Source organism: Melospiza georgiana, chromosome Z (assembly GCF_028018845.1).
Source record: "Melospiza georgiana isolate bMelGeo1 chromosome Z, bMelGeo1.pri, whole genome shotgun sequence".
Classification (NCBI taxonomy): domain Eukaryota; kingdom Metazoa; phylum Chordata; class Aves; order Passeriformes; family Passerellidae; genus Melospiza; species Melospiza georgiana.
Genome location: NC_080465.1, coordinates 20,737,761 through 20,764,997, shown reverse-complemented (window position 1 = coordinate 20,764,997; position 27,237 = coordinate 20,737,761). Strand labels below are relative to the sequence as shown.

The following is a 27,237-nucleotide window of genomic DNA, read 5'->3' as shown; positions in this document are numbered from 1 at the left end:
CACTGCAGGCTGAGCTTGGGACCAGCTATCCAACACCTTCACAGTCTCCCTGATGTTATGCACCCTTCTTGCTGCCTTCTGCAGCTCAGCCACCTGCTGCAGGAGGTGCGCCACCTGAGCGTGTGTTCTGCACACAGGTTTGCTGCCTGTCCCTTCCCCAGGAGAAACATGTCTCTTCCTGCAATCTGAGATCTGTCCTATCTATCCTGGTGGTGTCTGCTGTCCCCACCCAGACAGAACTGCTGTGGGGAGAGGCAGAACTGCAGACCTCAGACTGAAGCCACAGCAAGATTGTGTAACCTTGCCTGTTTCAGAGGGCTTCTCTCTGATCCACTGCTGTAATGGGAGCAGTGACATGACTGTCCCATCTCCTCTGCTTTGACTTCACAAAAACAGAAGGACTCTAGTGAGACCCAACTACAGCCAGCACCTCCTTTGCAGGACGCTTTCTGCAGACTTGCAGTGACACCTACAGACCTAATTGTAGAGGTCTCTGCTGGGGTCATGGAAGGCCACTTCTTTGGCAGGGAAAGGACACGGGTCCCCAGCATACCTGGCCCATGCCTTAACATCAAAATCCCTCTGTTCTGCTAAGATTTCAGCTTCACATTTTCCATAGGTTTTCCAAGGAAAGGCACGTCTATAAGTGAGCTGTGAGATAGATCAGTTACACAGTCTTGAAGAGAAGGGTACACAGCAGAAAGTCTCCTTCAGCTGTGGTGGTAATTACAGACTAGCATGGACACTCGAGCCTCTTTTGTTCTAAACACAAAATGTGAAGTTAGCTGAGCCAGCAGGAACAGCTAATGCTGCAAAGCAGGTACCTGTCTGAGCTGTCTGGCCTCACTGCTTGGCAGCGCCATCACACCTTTATGGCACACTGTCAGGGTATGACAAACCATAGAGTGAGGGAGCAACTACTCATCAGGAATCCAATAAGAGCCTTACACACCTCTATGTCTCATGCATTAGTAGACAGAAAAGTGTCCCCTTTTTATCATCTCTTTTATGTGCTTGGATAGAGATAATAGTGTCTCAGCTGGTGCAAGGCAGACTCTCTCACCAGGGCAACAGCAGGTTTGGAGACAGTGCTAGCAGTATCTCCTTACTCCTTTAACCTATCCTTCAAAACAGAGCTAACCATAGTTTATCCTGCAGCTGATTTCACATGGTCATTTTAAGAATCTGAGATTAATCTGAGATTATACTTCACAGATTGTCAGTGTAAGCACATCTAGCAAATACAGGGGCCTGTGCTTTGTGCTGCAGATCAAACACACCCTTGCATTTATAAAATACTTTTTAAAAGATAATACAGTGAGAAGAGGTTAATGCTTTCTTAAACCACCCTTTATTAAAAAAACATAAACATTTGTAAATATATAAAATTATAAAGTATCAAGTGCTTCTTGCTTCCCAGTACAGTGGAATTCAGAAGTGGCAGGTAAATTTGGTGTTAATCTGTTTGGTGTGTTAGTTCCAGGGCTGCAGAACTGACCAGCTAGTTTTGCAAAAGACAGCTATCTCATTCCTCTGACAGGCTTAAACAATCTTGTTTCACTTGGGTTTCAGACTTCTTTCCTGCTCCTTTTGACAAACATCAGTGCTTACTAGTGAGAGCGTAGCTGTAGCTGTAGGAACAAGCAGGCTCCTTAGAAGGATGCAAACGCGTTTTACAAAGGGAGAACCTTCCAGTTGCTAATGGGAGAGAGAATTCAGGCACTGATAGAGCTGCTTTGTACAGTATTCCTCTGGCACAGTGTGTCCTTGGCATTGGGACTGTCTTCTAGCTGGACTGGATGAACTTAGTCACAGGTTCAATTTGCATCAAGGTCCCTTAATCAGCAAGTACTCAGATTCCCTTGAATCTGAGCATGAAGCATCACAAAATCCCAACTTTTTTTTTTTTTTTTTTTACCACTTAAGTGTTATAAAGTAAGAATTTCTTAGGTAGTACACCTAGACCTGAACTCAAAGCAGGACATTACACTGCCATGGAAGTACTGTAAAATGAAAAATCCAGTTGTGCCCATTGTAATTGTCAGTGTAACTGAACTCCAAATCTTTTGTGTCACTTCCCATCTCATCTAACACTAAAAAACAGATGTCAGTTGCAGAGAGAACAGGTGTTTTTTGATGTTGTTTCTTACTTGGTCTCCGCCCCAAAGCCCCTGTCACCTGCAGAAACTTATGACAAGTCCCTGCACTAGTGTCACCATTGCCAGTTCTTCTGCCAGCTTCCATCATGCCAGGCACTACAGTGTCATTCCCCAAGGAGTGATGCTTTATAGGAGACCATCACATTAGTCTAAATACTAAACCAGCAATTTCATCTTCTTGTGTAAACTTAAACCACTGAAATTGCAAGAGAGGTGAAGAAACAGAATCCCAAGTGAAACAAGCTAATCCTGAATGTCTCAGCATTTTTCAGGGAAGCAGAGGGGTGAGAAATGCTGCTATATTTAACTTCTTCTGCTTACTGATATTTTCTTTTATAGGCAGCACTACAAGCAAGGCTTTTCTTTTCTTGTAGAAGACAAAGTGACTTATTGTAACAGACTTCCATTACAGATCACATACTTACATATCCCCACTGGAATGGAAGGATGCTCTAGCTTCTACTGCCCTTTAGCTAAAAGGCACGATTAGTTCCAACATGAGTGGAAGAGTTGTTATGCTGTACCACAGTCCTTAAATAGAAGTTTTCCATTGGGTTTGTGGTAGGCACAGCTTCCATCTTTCTGAAACCTTCACCCTTGATCCACGTACATGAAAATTTAAAAATGTCTGAAATATGATGCTACCCTCCACTGTGGCATTTCTTTAGGTTGAATCAAGTCAGCTAAAAAGTTTAGTTGCGAGCATAGTTGTCCATTGCCACTTTGACCTTTCTGGCAGGACAGCCCTTAACAGCCCAGATCCCCAAATAAACACAAGACTGAGAGATGTACAGCAAAGGTGCTATTTGCTCTAGTCCTTGCTTATTGTGCAACACGACACAGATATCCCAGCTGTACCAGCTCAGGATTGGTCCATGCCCACTAGTCTGAGTCCTGGCCCTTGGCATCCCCTTTTGGCCTGTTTAGGATTCAGGAACATGTGCTGTCGCTGCATCTTCTGCCTTGACCAAATCAGCACTGATTATCTCAGCATGGAGCCGCTTGTAGTCAGTGTGGAAGAAGATGACGTAGAAACAAGCCATAGCACTGCAGAGGCCAGCCAGCACCAGTACCGGAGCTGTGAGAGAGATACACTTTTAGGCAGTGAAGCCAAAACTCCCCATGGGTGCAGAAACAGACAGGCCAACTCCCCAAAACGACACATTCTGTCTGACCTCCTGCCAAAGGATACCCCTGAGGACAGGGTGCAGACCACAGTGGGACATGACCAGTTTGGTAACAGACAAGTCTTGCTTTACCTACCACTGGCATAGAAAGAGTATTTACTTAACATGTGGAAGGCTTCCAGAACACTGTCCTGCATGACCCCCCAGGTTGGAGGTCTTACATCAGAGCAGACACTGTACTTGTAGGAGTGTGTGTCCCTCTGTAAGTGCACACGTTTGTGTCCTGGGGTTAGTGAAAAACATTACAAAAAAGATTGAATCAAATCACTTGAGCTCCACAAGGGAACAGCTCCACAGATAGTGCTTCTTGTAATATCATCTGAGAGCAACGTGTAGAAAAGTACACTTAACATGAACTTTTATTAATGACAAATTTGTGTTTAAAGAATCTTTTCTGAAGGGAAAGAAAAAGTATATCTAAAAGACTATGCAACAAAGCCTGGAAGTAGTTCTAATTTCACCAGTGTCCCAAATGTCATCTTCATCTCCTTCTCCACAGGTTTTTTTTCCTGTATCTATCAGACCACAAAAGGAATATGAATGGGTACCTAATCCCAAGATCCAGCTCTGATCTGATTAAATGGCAAATTGCAGACTTTCATAGGTGAAGCAGTCAAATTGCTTTTCAGGGACAGTTATTATGAAGCCTTGATCCCTTACAGCTAGCAGACCTTATTCTGGGGAGTTTCTGCTCAGCCAAGCAGGATATATTTAACAGGTGATGGTCAGCCTTTGCCTACGGTGTCCCCAGGTGGCATGAACCAGCTGAGAGATCAAGACTAGGGTTTAGTCCACACTGAAAACACTTCTGTGCTCCTGTTGATCTCAGTTGCTATCTCTTCTGACCAGCTAGGAAAGGAAGGGAAATCTGGAGTAAGTGAGAACAAAGCTCAAATACAGGCGGCTGTGTGTGCAGAATAAAGGGATGTAGCTTTCAGTCAAAGCATTTGTAACCTTGGCCTCCGATATGAAAACTTGCCCTTGTTATGCTACATGGACAGTGGCTTCCCCTTAGAACAGCTGCTTTCTAGTTTTATGAAACTCAAGCCTCTGCAGGGTGACTGCAAGAGAAATTTTAACCCAGAGGCAGCAGTGGCATTCATGGCACCTTAGAGTTCTTTCTATTTCAATCTTGCAGGATTGGTTTAGCAGGAGGGGCAAGGAGCGCACCATCAGACTCAGAAAAGGGGTTAGAAGATATTCTACAATAGGAATCAGACTTGCAGGGTCCCTCACACTGAGACCTGGAGAAGAGTGGGGAGTACATGGGGTGCAACCAAGTGTCCAGCATCATCTCCCAAGGACATACTTACTTGTCCAGTCCAGGGCTCCATCCTGGTCAAGGGCACAGGTGGAAAATGGATCCTCAGAAACACGGACAGTGAGAGCTTGTAGAAGAATCATTAAAATCACACCCTCAATCTGGCTGTGGGGAGAAGACAACATGCAGTTATGTTACCTGCCTGAGGTACCAGTGCTGCAGACACTGCCACCTTCCCCAGCTGGAAGAGAATGATGTCTCTTTCTGCAGCATGGTCCTTCTAGCAGAGAAAGCTACTGCTGGATTCCTCTGGCCCAGGCATGTGGTTAACTGGTTCTGTCCCACAGGGTGTCCAGGTCAACTTCAGACACAGGGCTAGGGTGGCAGGATCACTGTATGCTCCCTCTGAAGGCGAGCAGGTGTTGAACTACACCTGTCAAAAACCTGAGGCATATTCACTGGGCAGGGACTTGGAAACACTTCTCACTGCAGAACTGAGGATATAAAAAAGGCTGTGGCTTCAGCCTCCTCCTCATTCACAGCTGGCTGGCAGCAGTCACTAAGTCCACAACCAGTAAGAGACAACAGCCTTCAAAGGCAGTGTCTGACTCCCCTCACTGAGTTTCTTGCTGCTGTGCCTCCTCCTGACACAAACACATAGCATCATATCACTGGTGTCACTGCTTAGAGCTCCAGCAAGTCATTCCTGCTGAAATCCAGAGGCAGCCCTAGGCAGGTAAATTGATAACTGGAAGGACAGTCACTGTCCCTCAACAGAGCACTGGGAACTGACTCACCTCTGTACTGTAGTGGGAATGGTGCCTCTATTAGCCATGCAGCTCCCATCTACTTCAGAGGCAGGTGGTGCTGGGCATAAATCATACTTTGTGGCAACCAATGGAGACCTTCATCTTCCCTACTGCTTTTCTTGTGCCTCTTCCACAAAGTCCTCCCTTTTTTAAAACATTTAGCTGTGTGTGTGTGTGAATGCTGGAACCCAAGCTCATGTTTCAATTGGATTTAATCTACCTGCTTACCTTGCAACAAAAATCAGGCCTGTAGATGTGCCCTCTCCTACGGGGTAGGAGCACTCCACAGCCAGCTCCATGGCAATGGGGTAGATAGCAAAACCAAAGAAACCAAAGAGCGAACTGGTGATGGCCAACGTGACGGCCTGATGTCTGAACCGAGAAGTCTGCAGGCAAAACAAAACAATACCAAAATCTCAATGTCAGCACTGTTTTGCAGAGAAAGTCTCAGGGGGTGGCTCACCAGTATATTCCCTACCTTTTCCTGAAATCAATTTTTTACTTTCAGCTCTCTAAAGTCAACAGAAGGCTACAAAATGGAGAGGTGTCTGTTGAACTGAAGTAAGGAGAGGATCAGCAGAATTATCTGAAAAGCACCGGTATGGTTGTACTATAGTAACTTCACTGGTCAGGTCAGTAACTTACCAGTAGTATGTTCAACATCTCTCTAGGGCCAAGTGAAACACACACCTATGTCCCAAAGCAACATAACATTTTGGAAATTATGTTTGCATTAGATTACTTGTGAGAATTCTGGGTTGCTACAGCTAAATGATAGGGAAAATCAGACACACATTTGTAACACTAGGATTTTAATATCAAAAGATCCAAACAAAAATGCAAACAAAAAAAACACCTAAAATATTTACAAAACCTGGAGATTAGTTTAGTGCCTATAACAGCCTGTCCCTAACTCTAGAGGGAAGAGCATGACCTTGTTCAGCCAATGCTACTAAAGACAAAGTACTTTGCAGCCATGCTGCCGGTACCTCCTTCCTTCACCATGTAATAAATTCCCACAGAGGAACACAAGGTGTCTGTCCTGGGATGGCAGCAAACCTGGCCCAGCTAAACTGGTTAAGTAAAGGAAAACTCTATGTGTCTGGAATCAGAGTTCAAAGCACAAAGGGATCAAACAGATTTCAATGGGTGATTTTTGTTCTACCACTTTGAATTAACAGTTCTTCTGGATGGGATGAAGGTGAGGAGGGAAGGGCAGGAGGAATAGGTTTGCTTGTTGCTCCTAACATAGCCTCTTACCTATTCAGTGCTTCACCTGAGTCCCCGCAAGCTGGATTATATTCAGATCATCCTCAAAACAAATGCCAGAAAATGAAAAGGGAAAATGCAAGGTGTGCTTTAGGCACCTTGTCCTACATTGACAAAAGCATTGTATTTGTCTGTCTCTTCCAAATGGAACTATAATCTCTGGGGCCTTGGTCCCAGGGAAGGTGTGATCACCCTCTAGTGAAAGTCTGGACTTTTTATCACACAAGAGAAATGCACAGGATAAGACTGCTGGGAAAGCAGAAAACTGCACCATTCTGGGTCCTCTGTGGTGCTGTGTGCTGTAATCAGATTCGTGCTGTGTGATGGCTCCCATTGGCAATGGCTGTGCCTGAGTGCAGTACTTGTAACTTGGCCTTGTGGGTGTAAAGTCTCCAGGTTGTGCATTCCTCTCCTGGCTGAATTCAAGTGTTTTCCTCTTCTGCCTCTCTTGTCTCTCTCAAGGAACTACTTCAGAAGTAGAATATAACTACGTCCTTCCCATGAATGTTACAACCCTAATACTCACCACTGTTAAAGGCAGGAGTTGGAAAAACATGACATTCTTGTTCATTTTTGTGATATAAATACTTAGCCATTCCCTTTCTTTTTTTGTTTAAAAGAATGGTCTCAGGAGTCAGTAAGCAAATATGGTGATCCAGTATGGAGAAGTAAAATTATGTCTATTTATGTTTATCCCAATTCAGTCTGTCTCAGGTTCCACAGTCAAATCCTCAGTAAAACGTTTTTCTTTAAAACAAGAAATTCCTAGCCCAAGGAGATAATCCCAAAGCATAACACAGGGCTTAATAAACACTATGACATCAAATGACCTTGATTTAAGTTGATGATTAATCAGATAGCAACAGAAATAAGCCCACGAGGATGGCACAACGCAAGGGAGAACTCACCACGGCAAACATGATGCTGGCAAGCGCACTCAGACAGAAACTGATCTTGGTGGACTCTATGAACTTCCTTGTCCGGTCAACATACAAACCCAGCAGGAAAGCACCCAACAAACCACAGACCGTGAACAGTGCACCATTCAGGCCAGCAAAATCCTGGAGGGCAGAAGAACAAGTAATGAGAAACTAGAGCAGTTAGGAAAGACATTTTAATGTCACTGACCCATCTGCCAGCTACCAGTGGTTCACTTACTGAGGTAGGAAAAGCTTCCTTGCCCATTGCAGTAGCTGAGGCCATCAGAGGGCTATGAGTAGCAAGTGACAGAGTCCAGGTGCTTTTACAAGTGTGTGGGGTCAGCACAGTGACAGCACTCCCAAAGGATGACAAGTCTCTGTACACCTGTCAAGGGAGGCTGGATGCAGAGCCCTAGCAGGTCTCTGGCATTAAATATTCCAGCCTGGAGCCACAGGGCTCTTCCAGGGGCAGTCAGGTGATTTGTCCATACTGGTGAGAACAGGCCCAACTGCCTTGGTACCTGCTGATGTCTATAATTACCCTCCTGGCCCTTTTCTAACCAGGGACCTGCACTGACACACCCAAAGCATGTTAGAGGAGACATCAGCTGAGTCAAAGTCTAACTAGAGAGACAGTGAGCAGTGGCTGGGATAGGGTACAAGCTCTGTTGCCTGCACTGATTGCCCTTTGCTTGTGGCACTTCTTGAGCTCCATAAGAACTCAAACACAGACAGCAATCCTGAAAGCAGAGAAGCTTTTAACAAACTTGGAAAAACATTTTTGGGACCCTGAGTGGCACTGGAAGGAAAGGGTATATGGAATAGCTTCTCTGGGCTAAAGGGCCAGGACAAGCCAGTCACACAGAGACAAAATCAGGATGCATATAAAGCAAGGCTGCAAAGTTTAAGGTTTCCAGTTAAAAGCCAATGGAGTGTGCAAAATGTGACCTGGCCATAGACCCCTGAGCCAGATATCAGATCTGGGAGCTGAAGAGGGAGTGAACAGAAGCCAGACATGTTAATGTGCATATGTAACAGCTGGAGAGGTGTTTTCAGAGGACCCCCATGGCAATATATATACCAGGACTGAAGTGCAGCCTGCTGAGAGAAAATGCCTGAACTGGGGGGGCCTCCCAATAAGCAGGAGGAGGAGAGCAGCAGGAACCAGCTGTGCACATACTGTGCTGAACTGTAAAAGCAGCACCTGCTGATGTAATGAGAAGGATGAAAAAACAGTTGTTACAGTACTACTGACCTCTTCTACTGCCCTGGCTTCATGTAAATCTGTCCAAAGAGGAAAAGGTGCTTGCATCACCTGGTCTTCGGCTTCACTCTAGGGCCTGCCTGGGCCCCATTCTACTCTGGAGTAGGTGACAGAAGGCTGCATAAGCAATGCTCTGGAGTGGCTTAGAAAAATCACAATATTCTTTTTTCCTGAAAAAATTTTTGTTTGCAAATGGGAGCCTGGCCATGGGCAGTAATGAAAATGCAGGTCATCTATTATACTAAGAGTCTGACTGTGTTCTGGATTAATCTGCTGCTTGATCTATATTAGATAACATGAGCAAATAAGATATGAGACTGCAGCATATTCAATTGTCTTCATTTTGCTCTGAGTCCTTTATGAGGGAATATCAATCTGATTGTATCATAGACAATGTGGACAGTGGTGAGAAAAGGAGGAAGACTCACATTTGAATACCCCTTTTCACAAAGGATCTGTTCCAGCAGAGCTGAAAAACAGGTGAACATCCCAATTCCTCCTCCAAAACACACTGCCAGGATGATGTATGGCTTGTTTCTCAGGAGCTAAAAAAAGAAATTAATGTAAATAAGTGGAGGAGGAAAAAGGCCTGTCTGTGACAGCAGACTTGAGGATCAGTGGCTCTGACTCCTCAGTTGAAATTGCTGACAAGGTAACCCCATGACCATTGACAAAGGTGTGGCTTTGTCCTGGCAATTCAGCCAGAGGACATGTTACAATGGGGACCATGTTAGGGAGGGAGGAAGTCTTCAGTGCCCAAATTCTTCTTTACTTTGCCATGTGCTATCCTGTTACCACATCTGTTTAGAAGATTCAGGTTGTATGATCCTCTTGGATAAGCCCAAGTCCGCTTGTTTGAGCTATCTGAACGCCTGCCAGCTCACAGCTGAATGACCAGACAGTGTCTCTTGCAGCTTTGCTGTGAGCAGCTTCCACTCCCTGAGGAAGGAAGGAATACTGAGGAATCTCCTTTAAGGGGCTTCCATGGCAGGTTTGGAGGAGGGGCATTCAGAGTCTGTTTCGTAGGCAGATTGTTCAGCATATCCCCGCCTTGCAGGGTTGCATCCCTCACTCCAGCATGGCAGTCCCTAGGTTGCAACACTTACCATTTTGAGCCCTGTGAAGAATGGCTGTGAGTTGGAGTTGGTGGCACTAGCTGACGGAGGCGTTGGCGGGACCTTCTCATGAATCCCCAGAGTTGCTAGAGCACAGGCTGTTACTGCTGGGACAGCATAAATACCCAGCTATGCAACAAAAAGACAAGACAAGTTACCAGTCTTTCCAGCTCCACCACGTCCAAACAAATAAATCAGCTGGACCCAAATCAGCCCAGCTGACTGATTAAAGCAGTTCTCATTTACCATCAATGGAATGTGCTTTCCTTCAGGAACTAGTGCAGGGGACAACAAGTTTGCTATAAGAATGCCCAAGGGATTGGCTGGAAGGAAATAGAAGAGAAATATTTTTTTCATGCAAGCAGTCAGAATCATGTATCCACCCCTACTGCCTGCCAGCATCACAGCTGCAGTGTGCAGCACTGTAATGAACAAGGACAAAACAAGGCATATATAGGGAGAACCAGGAGGGGAACATTTGGAGAAGTTGACTGTGTGGTCTTACTCTTGCCACATCTGTTGTCTCACTCGCATGAAATCCATTCTATAAAACCATCTCCCTTCAACTCCCTTCCTAACTCCTGTATAACCTGTTTTTCAACTATGGACTAGGATGTCCTCACTCTCACAAGGCTGCCTCAATAAATGTCAAGCTAAAGAGACAAAATTAAAATGGGCGAATCCACGTCATGCGTCCTGGTGTTACATAGCAAGAGTTACAAAGGTGTTTTTCTTTCTGTATTCCCCTATACCATTAGGCATGTATACATTGCGTAGAGGATTCCTCTGCTCCAGGGTGAACAGCCACAGCTCTCTTAGCCTCTGCTGCCATGACAGATGCTCCTTTCCCTTAATTGTCTTAGTGGCTTCTTAACTGCACTTACACTAATACGTCCATATCCTTCTTATATATAGGAATCTACAACCAGACACAGTTCTTCAGACGTGGACGGGCAACCTCCCTCAAGCTGCTGGCAATGCTCTTCAGGAGGGTCACCAGGATGCCATTACTTTTCTTTGTCAAAAGGCCATGAACAAAAAAGTCACACTAGGTTGATTCCTGAGACCTTTCAAGCCTTTACATTTCCTTTGCAAAGGGCAGGCAGGTATACAACATGATCTCTGCTACTTATCCAGTACAAAAATTACATGGCAGCAGAGAATCTTGCAGATTTTGTACAGGAGAAGGCAGTTGCATTATTATGGGGCTGGAGCTGAGCAGTGTGTGAAGCAGCACTCCTGGGACTCAGGTTGGGAACATTCAAAATTACAGGCAACAATTTTTTAATGTTAAGGCAACATTCTGGAAATAGTCAAACAAGAAAATCTGTTTTTCTACTAGCATGCAGGGGTGGGGTTAAGAAAGCTAAAGCCAGCCTAGTGAGCCTGGTGAAGGGCAATGGGAAGGTACCCTTAAGCATTTTGCAGCAGAAGGAAATAGAAATGTGGGCCTTTTGCTGGATGAGCAGAAGACTCAGTGATAAAGGACACAGAAAACATAAATGTATTCAATGCCTTCTTCACCTCTTCAGCCCTGGGATCAGAGGTAAAGTTTGAAGCAATAAAGATTTACTCTTAATGGAGAAACAGTAGGTTGGAGAACATTAAGTAAGCCAGACACACAAATCCATGGGACTGATAGGACACATCAGTGCTGAAGTAACACATTGTTTCCATTGCAAGGCCATTTTTGGTTACCTTTAAAAGCAATTCCAAGAGGCTCCTGAGGACTGGAAGAGAGCAAATGTCACTCCCATCTTCAAAGAGAACAAGAAAAAGAATCCAGGGAATTTCAGGCTTTTCAGTTTTACTTTGTTCCCTGGGAAGGTCATGGAATAATCAATCCTTGCCACCATTTCCAGGCACATGAGGGATGAAACTCCAGGAACATGAGGGATGTGAAAAGGAAAAATGCTTAAGGGATGTTCCAGGAACATGAGGGATGTGAAAAGGAAAAATGCTTAACTAACCTGATAGCTTTAATACAGTGAAATGACTGCTGGATGGATGAGGAAAGAGCAATTGACACTATCTCCATAACAACCTCGCAGACAAGCTGAGGAAGTACTGTCTACACAAGGAAGCAGTGAGATGAACTGAAATCTTGCCCAATGGCCATGCCCAGAGGATTGTGATCACTGACACAAAGACCAGCTGGAGCCCTGTCATCAGTGATGCACCACAGGGGTTGATACTGGGGCCATACAGATTACCTTGATGATAGGACACAGTGCACCCACAGCTGGTTTGCAGATGATGTGACGATGGGAGGAGTGTCTTGCAGAAGAGATGGCTGTACTGCCACTCAGAGGCACTGCAATAGACTGGGGAAATAGGCAGAAGGGAACCTTGTGAAGTTTGACTAAAGGAAATACAATATGCTGCACCTCAGGGAGAAAAACAACTCATTCACCAGTACCCCTTCAGACTCACCAACTGGAAAGCACCTGTGCAAAGAAGGACCAGAGGAGAAGTGGGCAGGGAGTCCTGGTACACACTAACTTGACCAGAAACTAGCAACATGGCCTTCTGATAAAGAAAGTCACCACAATCCTGAGCTCAGCATTAGGCAGTGTTGTCAGCGGGAGCTGGTCTTTACCCTCTACTCTGCACTAGCAAGTCCACATCTGGAGAACTGTGAGCAGTTCTCAGGTTCCCAGTGTGGGAGAGACATGAATTTACTGGTCCAGAAAAGAGAAAAGATGATTAGAGGACTGGAGATTCTGTCATGTGAGAAGCCACTAAAGAGGTGGGACCAATCAGCCTGGAGAAGCTGCTGGAAAGCAGTTTTGCAGAGAAGGACGTGGGGTCTTGGTGGATTGCAAGGTGAGTATAAGCTAGCAATGAATCCTTGCAGAAACGTGTCCAACAGCATGCTGGGCTGCATCAGGAAGAGCAGGTGGAAGATCATGATCCTCCTCCTCTGCTAAGTCCTGGTGAGAAACACACAGAGTGCTAAGTCCAATGCTGGGTTCCTTGATACAAGGTACCAAGTTGGTGGAGCAAGTTCAGTCAAAGGCCAAAGACATGATTAAAGGTCTGGAACATCTCTCATCCCTAAGGACACTGGGACAGCTGGGACTAGTTAGCTTGGAGAAAAGAACATTGATCAGCAATTATAAAGATGGAACCAGACTTTTCTCAGTGGCGTACAAAGTGTAACACAGGAAACTCTACCTGAATATAAACTTCTTTCCTGTGATAGCTGTTCAGCACTGAAACAAGATGCTCAGATAAGCTCCTATGCCTCCATCCATGAAGATAATTAAAACCTGACTCAACATAAACCTGGGCAACCTGGTCTTGACAACTGTGGTTGAGCAGGGGGGTGGACAAGATGATCCCAAGAGGTGACTTCCACCCCTGTCTGTTCTATAATGATGCTGAGGCATCATTAATAATCCTGTAGCACACAATTGTAGCATTTCTACTCTGTGCTTGGGAAAGTACTAGCTCATGATGCTGGTGAAATATTACCTGCTTCTAAGTACATGGAAACAATTAAAGAGAGTTTCCAAGGAGATGGATTACATCTTCTCTGTTGGGGTACAATGCAACTGGGCATTGTAGGGGACTGCCTGTAAACTAGTCAGCTGTTTCCATGAGCTATCAACATGTTGAAGAAGTTCCAGAAAGTGTAGATGAGCATTGGAAAGGTATAGGTGAGCATTGGGCTAAATTTGAAAAGACTGAGACCACTTGAGTAATTACATGATTTCAGTTGCTGGGTAGAGCTGGGAAGAGCTATTGCATGGCCTAGATTATGAATGGAAAGGAGGCCACTGAGTTAATCAACTATACATTATGATCGAGAGATCCTGGTGGACTAGCTTGCAGTACTCTGCAGTGGGGCTTGGTGTTTTGTGGTCAGTGATCCTGATGCACTGGAACTCTTCAGGGTGAAGAAAGTGATATACCAACAAACTTCAGTAAATGAAGACTCCTATGAAGCAGAGGTCACTTTAGTGCACTCAGACAACTCCCTCTCTTTCTGACACAGGAGAATTTCTTGTGATCTTTACAGGAGATGAGTTCTTGGCCCTGCACTGCTCCTCTCTGAGTAAGTCTCTGTAAGTGATGGGCAGAACAAACACTTGAGCCGAGTCATTAATCATTATGACAGCTGAGTCATAGTAATTTCAGCTGCTCAGCAGGATCCTGGGTGCAAGGTTCATATTTATCACAAAAGCCCAAGGAAGCCTATCCATAGGCATTAACAGCAGAAGGCTGTAGAGCCAGTTTCTGCATGCAGCACTGATACTGACGGAACTGGAATTCTGAGTGCTGCTCAGCATTAATTACACAGGAAGTGGGCACTGATAAATTGGAGCAAGATGACAAAAAAAAGCTCACATCAGCAACAGGAAGAATGGAGACAAGTGCAAAGAAGCAAAGGGAAATTTGGCTGTAAAGTGCCTGGGTGGGAGCCATTCAGTCTTTAAAGACAAAGTAGAGAAGAGACATTCAAGTCTTTCAAGACAAAGTAGAGAAGAGCTGATAACTACCTCACAGACAGGTGCAACAAGACTGAATACGCAGGGCATAAAGAGCATTGAGATAATGACATTTCCCATGAGTTAATTAAAAACTGGATTAAAAGACTGGGGCTGTGGCAGATCCTCCTTCCAGACAGCATTTAAATTTTCTTGAAATTAAATCCTGATACTGTACAGCAGACATTATGGATGTAACCAGGCATTATTAATAGAAGCCTTCCATAGAGCAACATGCAGGTGCTGCAGCAGACAATAACCACCACTCAGCCTGCACTCTGACATCCCAACATGCCAGACACTGAACAGCTTCAGGTCTTGGGATTCCACTGTTCCTTGCTCTTCAGGTTTGTTCTTTGTCATAGTTAAAATCATTTGTGAGGATGCTGTGTGAATAAAATTCTCTTTAGCTTCTCTGGCTGCTCTCTCACTTAAAAGAGCCCTTTGTTTGCAGGCTGCAGTCCTTCAGGGCAGTGAAGCACTGAGTGCCCAGTGGTCCTTGGTAATGCCTGTATCGTGCCACACTGACAACAGAGCTCCTTCTCCAGCAGCGAAGGTGAAGGTCTGTCTCAGCACTAGGAAAAGCAGTGCAAAAATAATTCATTTGTTCTGACACCATAGATCCATTCTTGCTAAACAAGAGTCCCCATGCTCTAGTCCAGTAGCAGCATTAGAAAAGCTGCACAGGGTTGCTCTTCATTCTCCATGCCTAACCCTTCCTTACAGCTTCAAGGCAATGGAGAGGGAAGGCAGCTGCTGCTGCTTTGAGGGAAGGACAGATGGGGCTGCCACACACATAGAGGTACTATGAGACTTCACAGCTGGAGCCAGTGAACCAGCATGGTTTCTGGAGCACCTCTCAAGTCCTTGGAGAAAAGAGGAAGAGATTTCTTTGGCTGCTGGGTAAAGTGTCACGTGAAGAGAGGAAACAGGTCCATCAAGTGTGGTATCCTGTCTCTATCTGTGCCCAAAGGAGCCAAGAGAGAAATGTGATTAGAGCAAGCTTATCTGCTTATCCAGTTTCCCAGATTCCAGGCACTTAGCAAGGCAAGTGTGCTTTCTGCATGGATAGTCCTGCCATTTAGCATCCCCAACATGTTTGTGCAGACAGACAAGTATATTTTGTTTGTGTGTGCGTACATACCAATTAGGAATATGTGCTCAGCCTTCCTACTGGATGAAACTGGTGGGCAAAATTGCCACAGCAGCCTCACCTCCCCTCCATCCAGTGACCACTGGCACTACAATGCAATTTAAGACACCTTCCTAAGAAACTGCAAAATTAAGGCCACTAAAGACTTAGTAACATTAAGGGCTGTCGTCACCCTATGTGATATTTAGGCAAAGATGACAACCTGGTCCTGGAAGAGAGAAAGAAGGTTAGGAGTCTGGGTGGTGAGCACTGCACCTGGATGTGGCTTATATCCACTTCTTGTTCATCTGTGTTGTTGCACAAGACTAGAAGACTTTTGGGTGAAGCTGTATCTGCAAGGGCAAATGGCTGAAGTACAAAGGACTTCCTCTGCCTGCTGCCTCTGAAAGGCAAACAAATTGCTAGCAAGTTCTGTGAGGCAGCAATGTTACTTTGCAGCTATCACTTACACATTGATGCAATCATATTTGCTGTTGCTCTCTGGTGGTCTGGGAACCATAGCGCTGCCAGCTTTGTTGGTGAAAAGATGATAAGAGGCTGTGCTAATGCAGAGAAGCACTGTCCAACAAACAGGTACCAGTAACTCTGGGAACCCAAGCTCAGGAACTTCAGAACGCTGAACATCCGGGTGATGCTACCAACCATGTTCAGCCATGCACTCAGGACCACCTGCAGTGAGCAGAAACAAACAGGGTTTGCATGCTGAAGCCTGAAGGGAAGAACTTAATACAATGGATTAGCATGAGCAAGGTCTCAAACGCACTACAGGAGACACTGGGTGTCAGTAATCACTGCCTGCAGACCCTGCCCACCCCTCTGGGCCACTGTGAGATGCTCCTGATCCTACCCGCCTCCTTAGGGAGTGTCTTGGGGTGACAGGGAGCAAGGTGGCTGTCTCAGCCCCATATAAGAACCACATTGATGAGAAATCTGGAGTTCGCGAACTACACCTTGCTATCAAGTTTGCGCCATCACCCATATTTTGCTGTGACAACCCAAAGATAATGGCAATGAATCATCCAGCTTATGGATCCTGCAAATGTTCTCCTATTCTATTAGCATGCTAGTGTTTCATTGCTGCATTCCACAACACAATTCTGGGATTGTGCACAGATCGCAAGCTGGCTTAGCAGAGGCCAAGCTCTAACCTGATAGGGCCCTCTTGCTTGCATTCTGTCCTGCTATTCCTTAAACTGGCCCAGACAACAATATTGTGCTAAGACTTTTCCATAGCAAATCTGACCCAATGACAGAAAGCATTGTGAAAGCTGACTTCACAGAGTCAGCTCACAATATCTGTCCCTGTCAGTTGGCTAAGACAATGAAAACTAAAGCTGGAAAAAGCAAGCATACAACTTTATTCTGACTTTTCCCACTGCTCTCTCCACCATCGCCACAGAGGTGATGTTACTGAACGAGAATAGAGCTTCCAACGTGCTAATTCTCTGCAGCATTTGGGAAGACTCCTATTCAAAGCATGTACATTACTGATTTGTGCTTCTACTGCTACCTCTAGGTGAAACTTCCTCAGGGAAGCAGAACACTTCAACTCACAGCACAGCGGAGCCCCACGCTGTCAAGGACCCATGTTGCCACCAGACCAAATGGGATTGAGATGAGGAGGTACACCATTGAGAGCCAGTTGACTGTCTCCAGGGAAATGTGGAAGTAAGCAGCTGTCTTATCAGCCACAGGAGCAAATGTCAGCCAGAGCTGCCAAACAAAGACCGAAAATCAGTAAACATGAACACTCCCAACAGAACAGTAATTCAGCATGCCCTCAAACTGAGTTTTGAGGAGGCTTGCTGTCTTAGTCTCTCCTTGAAACTGTGATGTTAAGGCTGGTAATAAAATTTCAAACCTTCAGTGTCCGCAGTTACTTGGCCCAGAGTACCCCTTACATTTCACCGCTTCATCCCCAGTCCCCTAGTCCTGATGCTGGAGGCTGGCAAAAGTAGAAATCAGTACCTTTCCTGTCCCCATGTTGAACAGGTTGGCTCTGATGCATTTACTTACCTGATGGAAACCACATGGACTCATTCTGTGTTAGCATAAACAAATAGAATCTGCCACCTCCTCTCTACAGCTAAGATCCTTTAAACTTGGACTGGTATTTTCAGTTCCATTTTAACACCTGGATGTGGCCTTGTAAGAAGAACTTTGCCATGTGTCAGCCAAGAGATACATTATTCCCTGCCTTCTTAGACACACTCAACAGATATAAAATTACCTAGAGATTGCATTATTTAATGTAAATTTTTTACATTATTTAGGTAAATAATGTAAAAATTGCATTATTTACCTAACAGGGAGGTACACACAAAAGAGGTACTTCAACAACTATCCACATATTTCTTCCAACGCCATATCTGAACACAGCTCCCTAAACTTCGTTGTAGACACTGATTTCATTGTTCCTGTCTGCTTCTGGTTTCTTATGAGAATGACAAGAACTGCTTGATCCTAAAATCAGGTTCTGAGATCACATCCATGAGAAAGAAAATGAGGTACTGCAAGTTAGAGGATGTTTCTGTAGATTCTTTGCCAAGATGCATCCTAGTGCTTTTCAAAAAGACTGGTTTAACCTATCAAATGGCCTAACCATTCAATGATGTCGATTACAGGCTGCCTCACTGTTACAGGATGATCTTGCTGCTGCTGAATACTCAAGGTTATAAAGTCTGCAGAAATGTGAGCAAAAACTTCAGTTATATCTTTCCACAAAAGAACTACAGCCACAGTTGCTTTCCAGGTACTCCCTTTTGTCATCACAAGCTTCCTCCTCACAGCCTGCATCCCACACCCAGCATCAGATGTGGCATTTATGCTTAACTAAAAAAGACTTGGAAAATCTCAGAGGAAGGTGTGCTCCTACAAACTGTTTCTTGTTATTTCCAGGGTTCCTGGGTTTTTTTTCTTACATGATAGGGACCATAAAAACTGTCACATTATATAGGAGCAGAGGGGAGATGGGCTTTTCTTCTCCCTAGAGTCACCGTGCGACAACAGCCACACACAAATGATTCTTTAGCTAGGCTTTTCCCCTGGCAGGGAGGCAATGAGTAAATGGTAGTAACAGAGAAGCTCTGAATATATTCTCAGCAGCCTTGCAAGGACTCCTAGCATCAGCCCTTTCTTCTTTTCCGAAAGAAGCTGCCATGCTATACCTCCCGTATTCAATTCAGAGCTCCTATCAGCCTGCTGGGCTCAGACACACCTATGTGATATCCTTTAAAGGTCTAGTAGGGGATGGATTTGGTGTTTACTCAGCTTCTACAACCTGGTGAAGGAAGACGCTAGGTGCAGAAGCAAACTGTACTCTTAGACAACAAGGAGATTAATCCAGGTCACTTTCCAGACTTCCATCAGACAGGGATGAGAGTTTAATTGTTTAATGCTAATGTAACTGTTTAGATGTTACAAGCATGACTAAGACATGAGCATTAGTTTGCTTATGGGATGCTAAACTGCTACTAAACAAATCCCAGCTGTGTATTTCCAACAACAGCACTTCTGCGTTCCTCAACGCTTTCTACGCAAGGGTGGTGGTGATGAAACACTCTACCAGGAAACAATTAAAGAGATGATACATTTTGTAAGCCAGCTTCAGGTACATTTTCACCCCCTTGCTCCTCTACACAACATGATCAACCATGCATTACATCATTAGGAATGTGATGCCACAAGCCAAAGCACAGCATTTTCTGTTCAGTGATTGTATGCATCTAGGTGATGTGGGACCAAGCACTGGCACAATTTCATTAGATCTAGTAAAACCATTTCATGCAGAAAACCAAGCATAGGGGCTGCCCCATATTCCTATCCTGAGCAAGAGCTCCAGTCCTAGCATATCCATGTGAGAGCATGGAGGGTGGAAAGTTGCAGCTTGTCCCTCAAAATAGGAAGTGGGTCTATTTATGGGTCTGGGCAGAAAAAGTATGTTTCATTGTTTACCATGTGTTGCTCTAACACAGAAATTCAGAACTGGGCAATCGAGCTCAAGATGTAATTGTAGTCAAAGAGGCCACCAAATGCCCCTACAACAAAGAGGTGGCATTGTGGGGTTTTGCCTACTCAGGGAAATACACAGTTAGTATGCCACCTTCTGCTTTTGGTTTTCCCAGTTATGGTAACTTCACCCACAGCAGTTAATAAGCTCTTCTGCTGGAAGCTAGAGCCCTTATCCAACATGCTTTTCTGAAACTTTGCATTGCCAAGGCTGGCACCTACATAGGGGCTGCCCTGAGGTAAGCCCCCTCAGAGCACTTAAAGAAGATGCAGCTCTGTCTTGGTGAGATCAAAGTCCTGTAAGCTCCAAGGATGCAGAACAGAGACAGAGAGAGATTCTGGCCTCCAGCACTCTCCAAGGCCATTTTCTTCACTCATCTTTGGCACACCAAAACCACAGAATCACAGAACGATGGAATATTCTGAGCTGGAAGGTTGCCACAAGGACCATCAAGTCCAAGTCTTAATTGAATGGCCTGTATCAAAGCTTACCACTGCAGATCACAGTGACAGATACAAGGGGAGAGACAATGTGTGGGGTTATAGGATGTCAGACCCCAGAAGCTTGTTGCTTCTGGAACAGATAAAGAAAGTAGAAACAGAGAGATACCTCTTGCAGGGTTGTTCAGTCATTGCAATTTTCAGTCCCTGCACAAGCTTCACTATGTGGAAATACACCCTTGTGGTCTGGTCAAGCTGCATGCAGCTCCATTGCCCGAGAGGCCACACAAAACCAGAGCCTCAGTGCAAGTTGCAGAAGGCATCAAGATGAGTTCTCGCTATGCATGGCACTGCTTCATCTGTGCTCACATGAGCTTCTCCAAATGCAGCTCAATAGATGCCACAAGGTAAACTCCTGACTGCAATGCTGGCAAGCAATTTTCACTCACCTACTACAGCTTATATTCCTTCAAAGCCCTGCTAGTACTACAATTGTTGAAACCTTTTGGCAAACTTTGACAAAATTCTCAATTTGGCACAAGTTAGAATAGATAATGATGAAAGGCAGCAGCAGTTCACTTTCTGGACCACGGCAAGTTAATCAAAAGATTTACATGGAAGCCCATGTCTCAGGATCTTTAGCTTGTCAGAGTGACCCCGAGAAGAGTTTGAAAGTCTCTTCTCCCAGACCGGTGCTTGAAGAAGGAGTCAAGGCTCTTCATTTCCTCAGTCTCAAGGTTTTTTATTGCATCTTATCTATAAAATTCTTTCTCCTGTCCTGCCAAGATCTGCTTAGCAAGACAGTCCAGGCACTCTGCCTCCCCCCAGGGCGGTGTTATATCTTTTTACTAAAAACTACGTACACAATGTTTATAATTACTTTCCAATTCCTACCACCTATGTTAGACAGTGAGCTTCTACTCTAAACCAGTCTAAAAGTGCCAACATCACAGCAGAAGATGGAGGCCAAGAAGAAGGAGGAGAAAGGCTGGAAACACCCAGATCCCTCCATCTTGCCTCCTAAACCCTCATTCCAGAAACCCCAAAATCTACTTTTCCACCCCGTGATAATTTCACTATTATTCTATTTAAACTGTTGTGGCTTGCTGATCTTCATATAAGGTTGGTAATTTGCTCCACGGGTCACAATCAAAACCACAGGTGTTTTAGGCTCTGTGCCAGGGCTTCTGGGCCCCCTGGCAGGGGTCTTGGCCATTCTGGACAGCCAGAGGGATGTCCTGAGTTCCCACACCCATGCAGAGCCACTAAATCACAGGGACTCTTACCTTTGCTTGCCAAAAAGCCAGAATGAGTTTGTGAGCTCAATCCCCTGACACCTGTCAAAACTCACTTCCCCAGCAATCTCTCATAGATTTGGCATTAGTTGTTTTCAAATTGCAGCTCCTCCTGTAGTATAATCCAATATCAATCGTTATTTCACTGATGTTTTAGATCATGGTATTTGCTCCTTCAGCATTTAGTTATGGACTTTTCTCTCCTTTCTCTCCTCATATATGCACCTAGAGAGTGTAATAATGGACGCTTATTGGAGTTTATTCTCCAATAATTGGACGTTTCTTCTCCAGGAAGAAGGCAGGAATTTTAGCTCCTACACTCCTCTTCTGAGCTCAGGCCTTAGAAACATCTTCTTCTCACTGTGGATTTAGGTTTAAAGATAGCAAAAGCTCCAGTGCTTGCTAGTCTGGTCTGGAAGACATACCTCGGCATACACTCTTCACTATAAAAACTTGTGCTTAGCAGCTGAGGAAGAGAACACAAGGGCCCCTGATGATCCCCGAGCCTGTCCCAGCTGACGCTGGAGTACAGCTGTAACTCCCCCTGCACACAGCTGTCTGGCTGGGGAGCCATGCCCCAACACTAGAAGAAAAGGACAGAAATGTTTTCTACCCACAGTCAACTCATATCCTCAGCTACAGGAGGGCCCTTCCACATCTTCTTTAACAATGAGGCTTGCACCAGGGCCAGGGCACTGGCATTCAAACTTTCTGACTAATACTGACGTTGGGAATGGTTCTGGCTCCACTTTCAGCTCTCTTGCCCTCTGCTTTAATCTTCTTCTAGCTGACATTTTAATTCTCCTGCACCAGCCAGAGACTGCTTGGTCCCTTCTCCATTAACTGAGATTTAATCTTTATTAAAGGTGACTAAAAGGAAGGATGGAGAGGGACTTTTCACGAGGCATACAGTGGTAGAACCACCAGGAATGGCCTTAAATTAAGGGAGGGTAGATTTAGATTAGATATTAGGAAATTTATGTTAAAGCTGGCGAGGCACAGGAACAGGTTACACAGAGAGGTTATGGACTCTCCATGTCTACAGGTGGCCAAGGTCAGGCTGGATGAACAACTTGGTCTAATGGAAGGTGTCTCTGCTCATGGCAGAGGGATGGAACTAGGTGATTTTTAATGTCCCTTCTAACCTACACCATTCTATGATTCTATGATCATGATCTTATGACAACTGCGGGCCTGCATGGGCATTCCTGTAATCAAAACAGGTTACAGCTGTTCTCATCCTGATTGCATTTTTAAGTTTTTATGTTGTCCTTTCTGATATCCTTGTAGACCCTTAGCTGACAGGTAAGGGTTTACAGGTGTCCCACTCTCTTCCTCGCAGAATTTGACCGAGATCTGCACTCATTCCCCTTACAACTCCATCAGAACTCCTGGTTCAGTTCTTCCACCCTACTGCCTTCACTGTTCCCACTCCCACACAGACTCTCCAGGACCAATTTCACCTGCAGGATCTGGTTTCCCTCCACCCATTTGAAGGGAGCCCAGTGTTTGTCCTTCCTCCCATTTCTGCAGGAGGTAGGCTGGGAGACACCAGCTCTCTGTCTGCAGTGGTACCAAGGTGGTGCCTGAAGGTGGGACTGCACACAGGCTCTACACTTTGGTAACCAACAGCTGTGAGCTGTCACATATGCTGAAAACAGCATACGTGACAGATGCAAGATTTTTGGGTCTCTAAGTGCAGCAATATTGATGCACCACACATATAACCAGGTACAACCCTGACAAAAGCAGTGCCAGACATGTTCTTCACAAAAGGCAAGCTGGTAATCAATGCCTGCTTTCCTCATGAACAAATCAAGAGTCTAAAAGTGGAAAGTATTTGCAGAAAGCTAGCATATGCAATCAGGCAGGGTGGGAATCAGGCCACTTTGCCATGTCAGTGGCAGTATCAGCTAGCGAGGGTTGCTATAAGGAGTACTTTTCATTGTCTAACATACTGTATAGCTGACTATAGAATGAGACTGTAGAAATGCCTGCAGTAACTTTTATGTACAGTTTTAAAAGAAGGAGCCAAGAGGGTTGTGAAATGGGAATGAAATGGGAATTTCTGCTTCGTAACAGGCACCAGCACAGCTCGCCAGTCCCCACACAGGCTTCACCTACAGCAATTCTGCCAACTCTAGCATGCATTCTTTCATGTGCTTGAAGACAGCTTACAAGGTGATGTAAGAGGTCTTTCTGTGACATGGATGCTGCCTCCTTCTCCCCTGAAACTGGATGATGAAGCCCTTACACCAGAGTCCTCATCTTTAAGGGACACACAGCTTGGAAGCAAACAGCCCCTGGGCTCAGCTGAAAGAATCCATGCTGACACAGGAGTTTAGGACATTAGGACAGAGGTGTGATCTTCAGAAAAGGCCAGATCCTTGCCAAGATGTCTCTTTTAGTCTCTACAGCTCTCAAGAGAAGTAGCAAGAAAAAAGAGCAGCAGCTGTGTGCGCACGCGTATCTACAGGGGCACTGCTGGAGCAGACAGGTGTGGGTGAGGAGCGTGTGCACCCTGCCCTGGAGCATGCCAGGCTCCACTTGTGCAGCTCTCCTTCCTCTCCCAAGTACACTGAGTGGTAGTGTAAGTCCTCCACTTGGTGAGTCAGGAGCCACTTGGCCAAGTGTGAGCTAGCGCCAACCCTCTGCTCCCCTGCTCCTTCCCAGCTGGCTCATGCTGGTGAGCACAGCACTGGGCAGTAAACACTCTTGGTTTCATTCTTCTGTCTTTTTCTGTGTCTCCAGTGCTGAAGCAAGAGAAAGTCGCTCCTGTGAAACACAAAGTTCCCACCTGTTCAGCTTCACAGGAAGGAGGAAAAAAGGGAGGAGCTATGTGCTACAGCAGCTGCAAGCACAGCATGAACACTCTTAAACATTAAGCCTTCAGATGAAGAAAATCATACTCAAAACCACAGTGTAAGTTTGGCAAAACAAATCTGGGGAGAAACCACAGACAGAGTTATGTCAACTCCCCCATCAGCAGTGCTGCAAGAGACAGCTGGGGATAAATCATCTAAGTTTAGCTGTGGTCACAACATCCTCTCTGCACACGACTTCAGGCAGCAAGTATATTATGCTGATATCTGCTTATGGCATTCCTAAGATAAGGCAGCAGTTTTTTACACTATATTGTCAGCTAGGAATTCCCCAAACAGCCCTATTTAGGAAATGACAACAAATTCCTGATAAGGTAGTACCCACTTTGTACAGCAGGGAGAGACAGAGGCTTTTAAACTCAAGTCAGTAACAGAAGCACAAGTAAGGTGCTATATTTATTGTTGGTGTAAACGCCTCTATATCATATTAACTCCACTCTGCTCCAGTTAATGCAAGGATTTCACACGATGAAACAGCAGGAGGATATAGGGAAGAGTGCCTCTTTCATCACCACATGGTCTGCTCTGGCTTTGCTCAATCACACTCTAAACCAGACTAAGAAATACTCCTTTCTCAGCCTGTACTTGCTGCATGACGAAATGTGCTGACCTGCAGTTAAGTTGCTTCTACCTTGTCTCCTTGACACTGAAAGTCTCCCCCACTCAGTACTTAATAGAAAACTGCATGTCAATGGACAAGAATGAGGAATACAAGGCATCATTCTGGAAGCTTGATCCCGCAAAAATGGTTCAAGCCAGACAATTCAAAAGTCCTGTCCTCACTACATGCATTTGCAGATAATGACACAGATGTACATAAAACAAAGCGCTGCACGCAACATCTGCACGGGAATTGATGACACAACTTGCAGGGCAATTTTTCACATTACAGAACTGGTTAATTAATCTTTTCATCTGTAACATTTAAATAGCAACCAAACACTTTGATTTCATGGACTTTCAACTACTACGTCAATTTTAATGTGATTTTTATCAGGAACATTTAGAAGAAATGTTAGCATCAGGAAATGTTTGCTTACAACTTTATATGTTAGCACAGCTGCCATTCCAGATGTTGCAATGGCTTAGAAACAGTAATTCCACTCTAGGATACTTACTAGGCACCCAGCTTTGAAGTTGTAAAGTTCTGGCCTAATTTCATACCGTGGAAAAATAGTATTATGGGCAGTCAGGAAATTGTCAAGATACAAAGGAGACAGAACAGGTCAATCTTCCACGGCTACAAAGTTTTCAGCAAAGTAATACTTGCAGATATACTGAAAAGATCTGTTTCTTATAGTTTCACCTATAAGATTTCAGCAAAGTCAAAATCTGACAAGACATGCTGAAAAAGGCTTGGTACAATTTCCTTCACCCATGCTGTCACCGTCCACTTCCAGGGTTTATTTCGTGTCACATAATGTTCTTCTGCTGTGCCAATTTAACTGCAAGCAAGCAGCGGGGCTTTTCTGCAGAACACTTTTTTACACTCTTAAAGGATATACTGATTTTCCACTGAGAAGGTGCATTAATTTTTTTCCCCATATACAGTCAAATTCTCACTATGTTTTTCCCATTTCTCTACTCCAGCACTCTTGCATCACGGAATACCTAATCATCCTTCAAAGCATTTAAATGTTTGCAGGTTGCAGTGCCTGATCTTGTCTGCCAGACAGCCCGCATTCACAGCATGGTAATCCTCAAGAACATGAATAATTCTACATCAGTCTGATAATTATCAACAATGTCCTCAAAGACTTGATGAGCAAAGATCTGGGCTTCTTTTTCATACACTAAGCCTTGATAAGAGGAAGCTTTATGGGTTTATCTCTATAACTACTGAATTTAAATCAGTTCAACAGGTGGGATATGACCTGGCATCCGAATGTTTCAAGTCTCTCAGAACAAGGCAGAGTAGGCCAAAAGAAGTTCATACAACTATCTGTTTAGTGCATAATCACTCCTATAGCGTTCTGCATATGCAACAGACCCTGAAAGGAAGCTTGCTTCTTTTCCTGACCAGATAAATCTGCTGTCACAGGCAAGCAATGCAGCAGTTAACTCCCGTTCCTCTCCCATGGCGTTTCAACACTGCTCTGCTATTCTTAGGCTAGAAACATGTGACCCTCAGAGACGATGAATACTTTCTCTGTCTCCTCATGGCACACGAGGTGTACTCGGCAGCAATTTTTGCTGTGCTGCAGGACACATTTTGCTTCATCCCAGGCTGACTTGACGCTGCGGTACTTCCTGCTGTGCTCTTGGAGATCCCACACACTCTCCCGCCCCATCCTGCCCTTCCCCCGTCACACCCCTCGGTGTCCCGGATCCCACCGGTCAGAAAGGAAAGCGTGAAGGCCCAAGTCAACCAGAACGACAAAGTTCAAAAGTAAAACCCTGTTATTCCGTCCGTCAGGCACGGCCAGGCTGACGCTTCTCCGAACTGTGCGCGTACAACCGATTCCGGTGCTCCAAGGATGAGGGGGTGGATCTGAGACAGGGCACTGGGGCAGAGCCCTGAGGATTGCCTGGCTGCTTCTAGGAAGAAACAGGAGATGCTTTTGGCTCTGGCGAGCCATGTCAGCCCGTCTTCCCTCCGCACCAGCAGCCGCAGCAGCAGCAGCGGCCCGACCTGCTCTCCAGATCTGCTGCACAGGGAGGCGGCAGGGAAGGGCTGTGCGCCCTGCCTGCTCCGCGCCTCCGCCCGCTGCTCGGGCACCCGGGGCTGCCGGCGGCCGCCCCCTTCCCCAGCACTCCGGAGGAGCGTCCCAGCCCAGGCCGGCTGCGGGGAGCGGCAGCCCGCGCCGGGAGAGGCGGCCGCAACTCACCATGGCGTTGGAGCAGTTCAGCAGGCACACCACGGCCAACAGGAACCACCGCCGCCGGTACGTCCTGAAGCGGGCCGGCGGCCCCAGGCTGCGCTCCCCCAGCAGGCTGGCCGTCTCGGCGCCCTCCATCGCAGCTCGGCGCGCTTCGCTCGG

The 27,237-nt window shown here is 45.5% G+C and overlaps 1 protein-coding gene across 1 annotated transcript; it reads right to left on the bottom strand.

Moving 5' to 3' along the window:
* Window positions 1–1,332: 1,332 nt before the first annotated feature.
* On the bottom strand, window positions 1,333–27,237 carry SLC49A3 (solute carrier family 49 member 3). Its single transcript, XM_058043585.1, has 10 exons — window positions 27,085–27,237; window positions 17,185–17,343; window positions 16,080–16,299; window positions 10,231–10,307; window positions 9,976–10,113; window positions 9,298–9,414; window positions 7,594–7,746; window positions 5,645–5,802; window positions 4,660–4,772; window positions 1,333–3,237 (listed from the first exon to the last, which is right to left on the bottom strand). The coding sequence occupies exons 1-10, from the start codon at window positions 27,211–27,213 to the stop codon at window positions 3,083–3,085; spliced, it is 1,419 nt and encodes a 472-aa protein (XP_057899568.1). The 5' UTR covers window positions 27,214–27,237; the 3' UTR covers window positions 1,333–3,082.

Excerpts from the sequence above, each read along its gene's own strand:
- SLC49A3 (XM_058043585.1), bottom strand. The coding sequence starts at position 27,213 with ATGGAGGGCGCCGAGACGGCCAGCCTGCTGGGGGAGCGCAGCCTGGGG. Across the intron at positions 9,415-9,975 it reads TCTTCACAGGGCTCAAAATG|CTCCTGAGAAACAAGCCATA; the intron begins GTAAGTGTTGCA and ends TTCTTTTTTTAG. Across the intron at positions 5,803-7,593 it reads CCAGCATCATGTTTGCCGTG|ACTTCTCGGTTCAGACATCA; the intron begins GTGAGTTCTCCC and ends TTTTGCCTGCAG.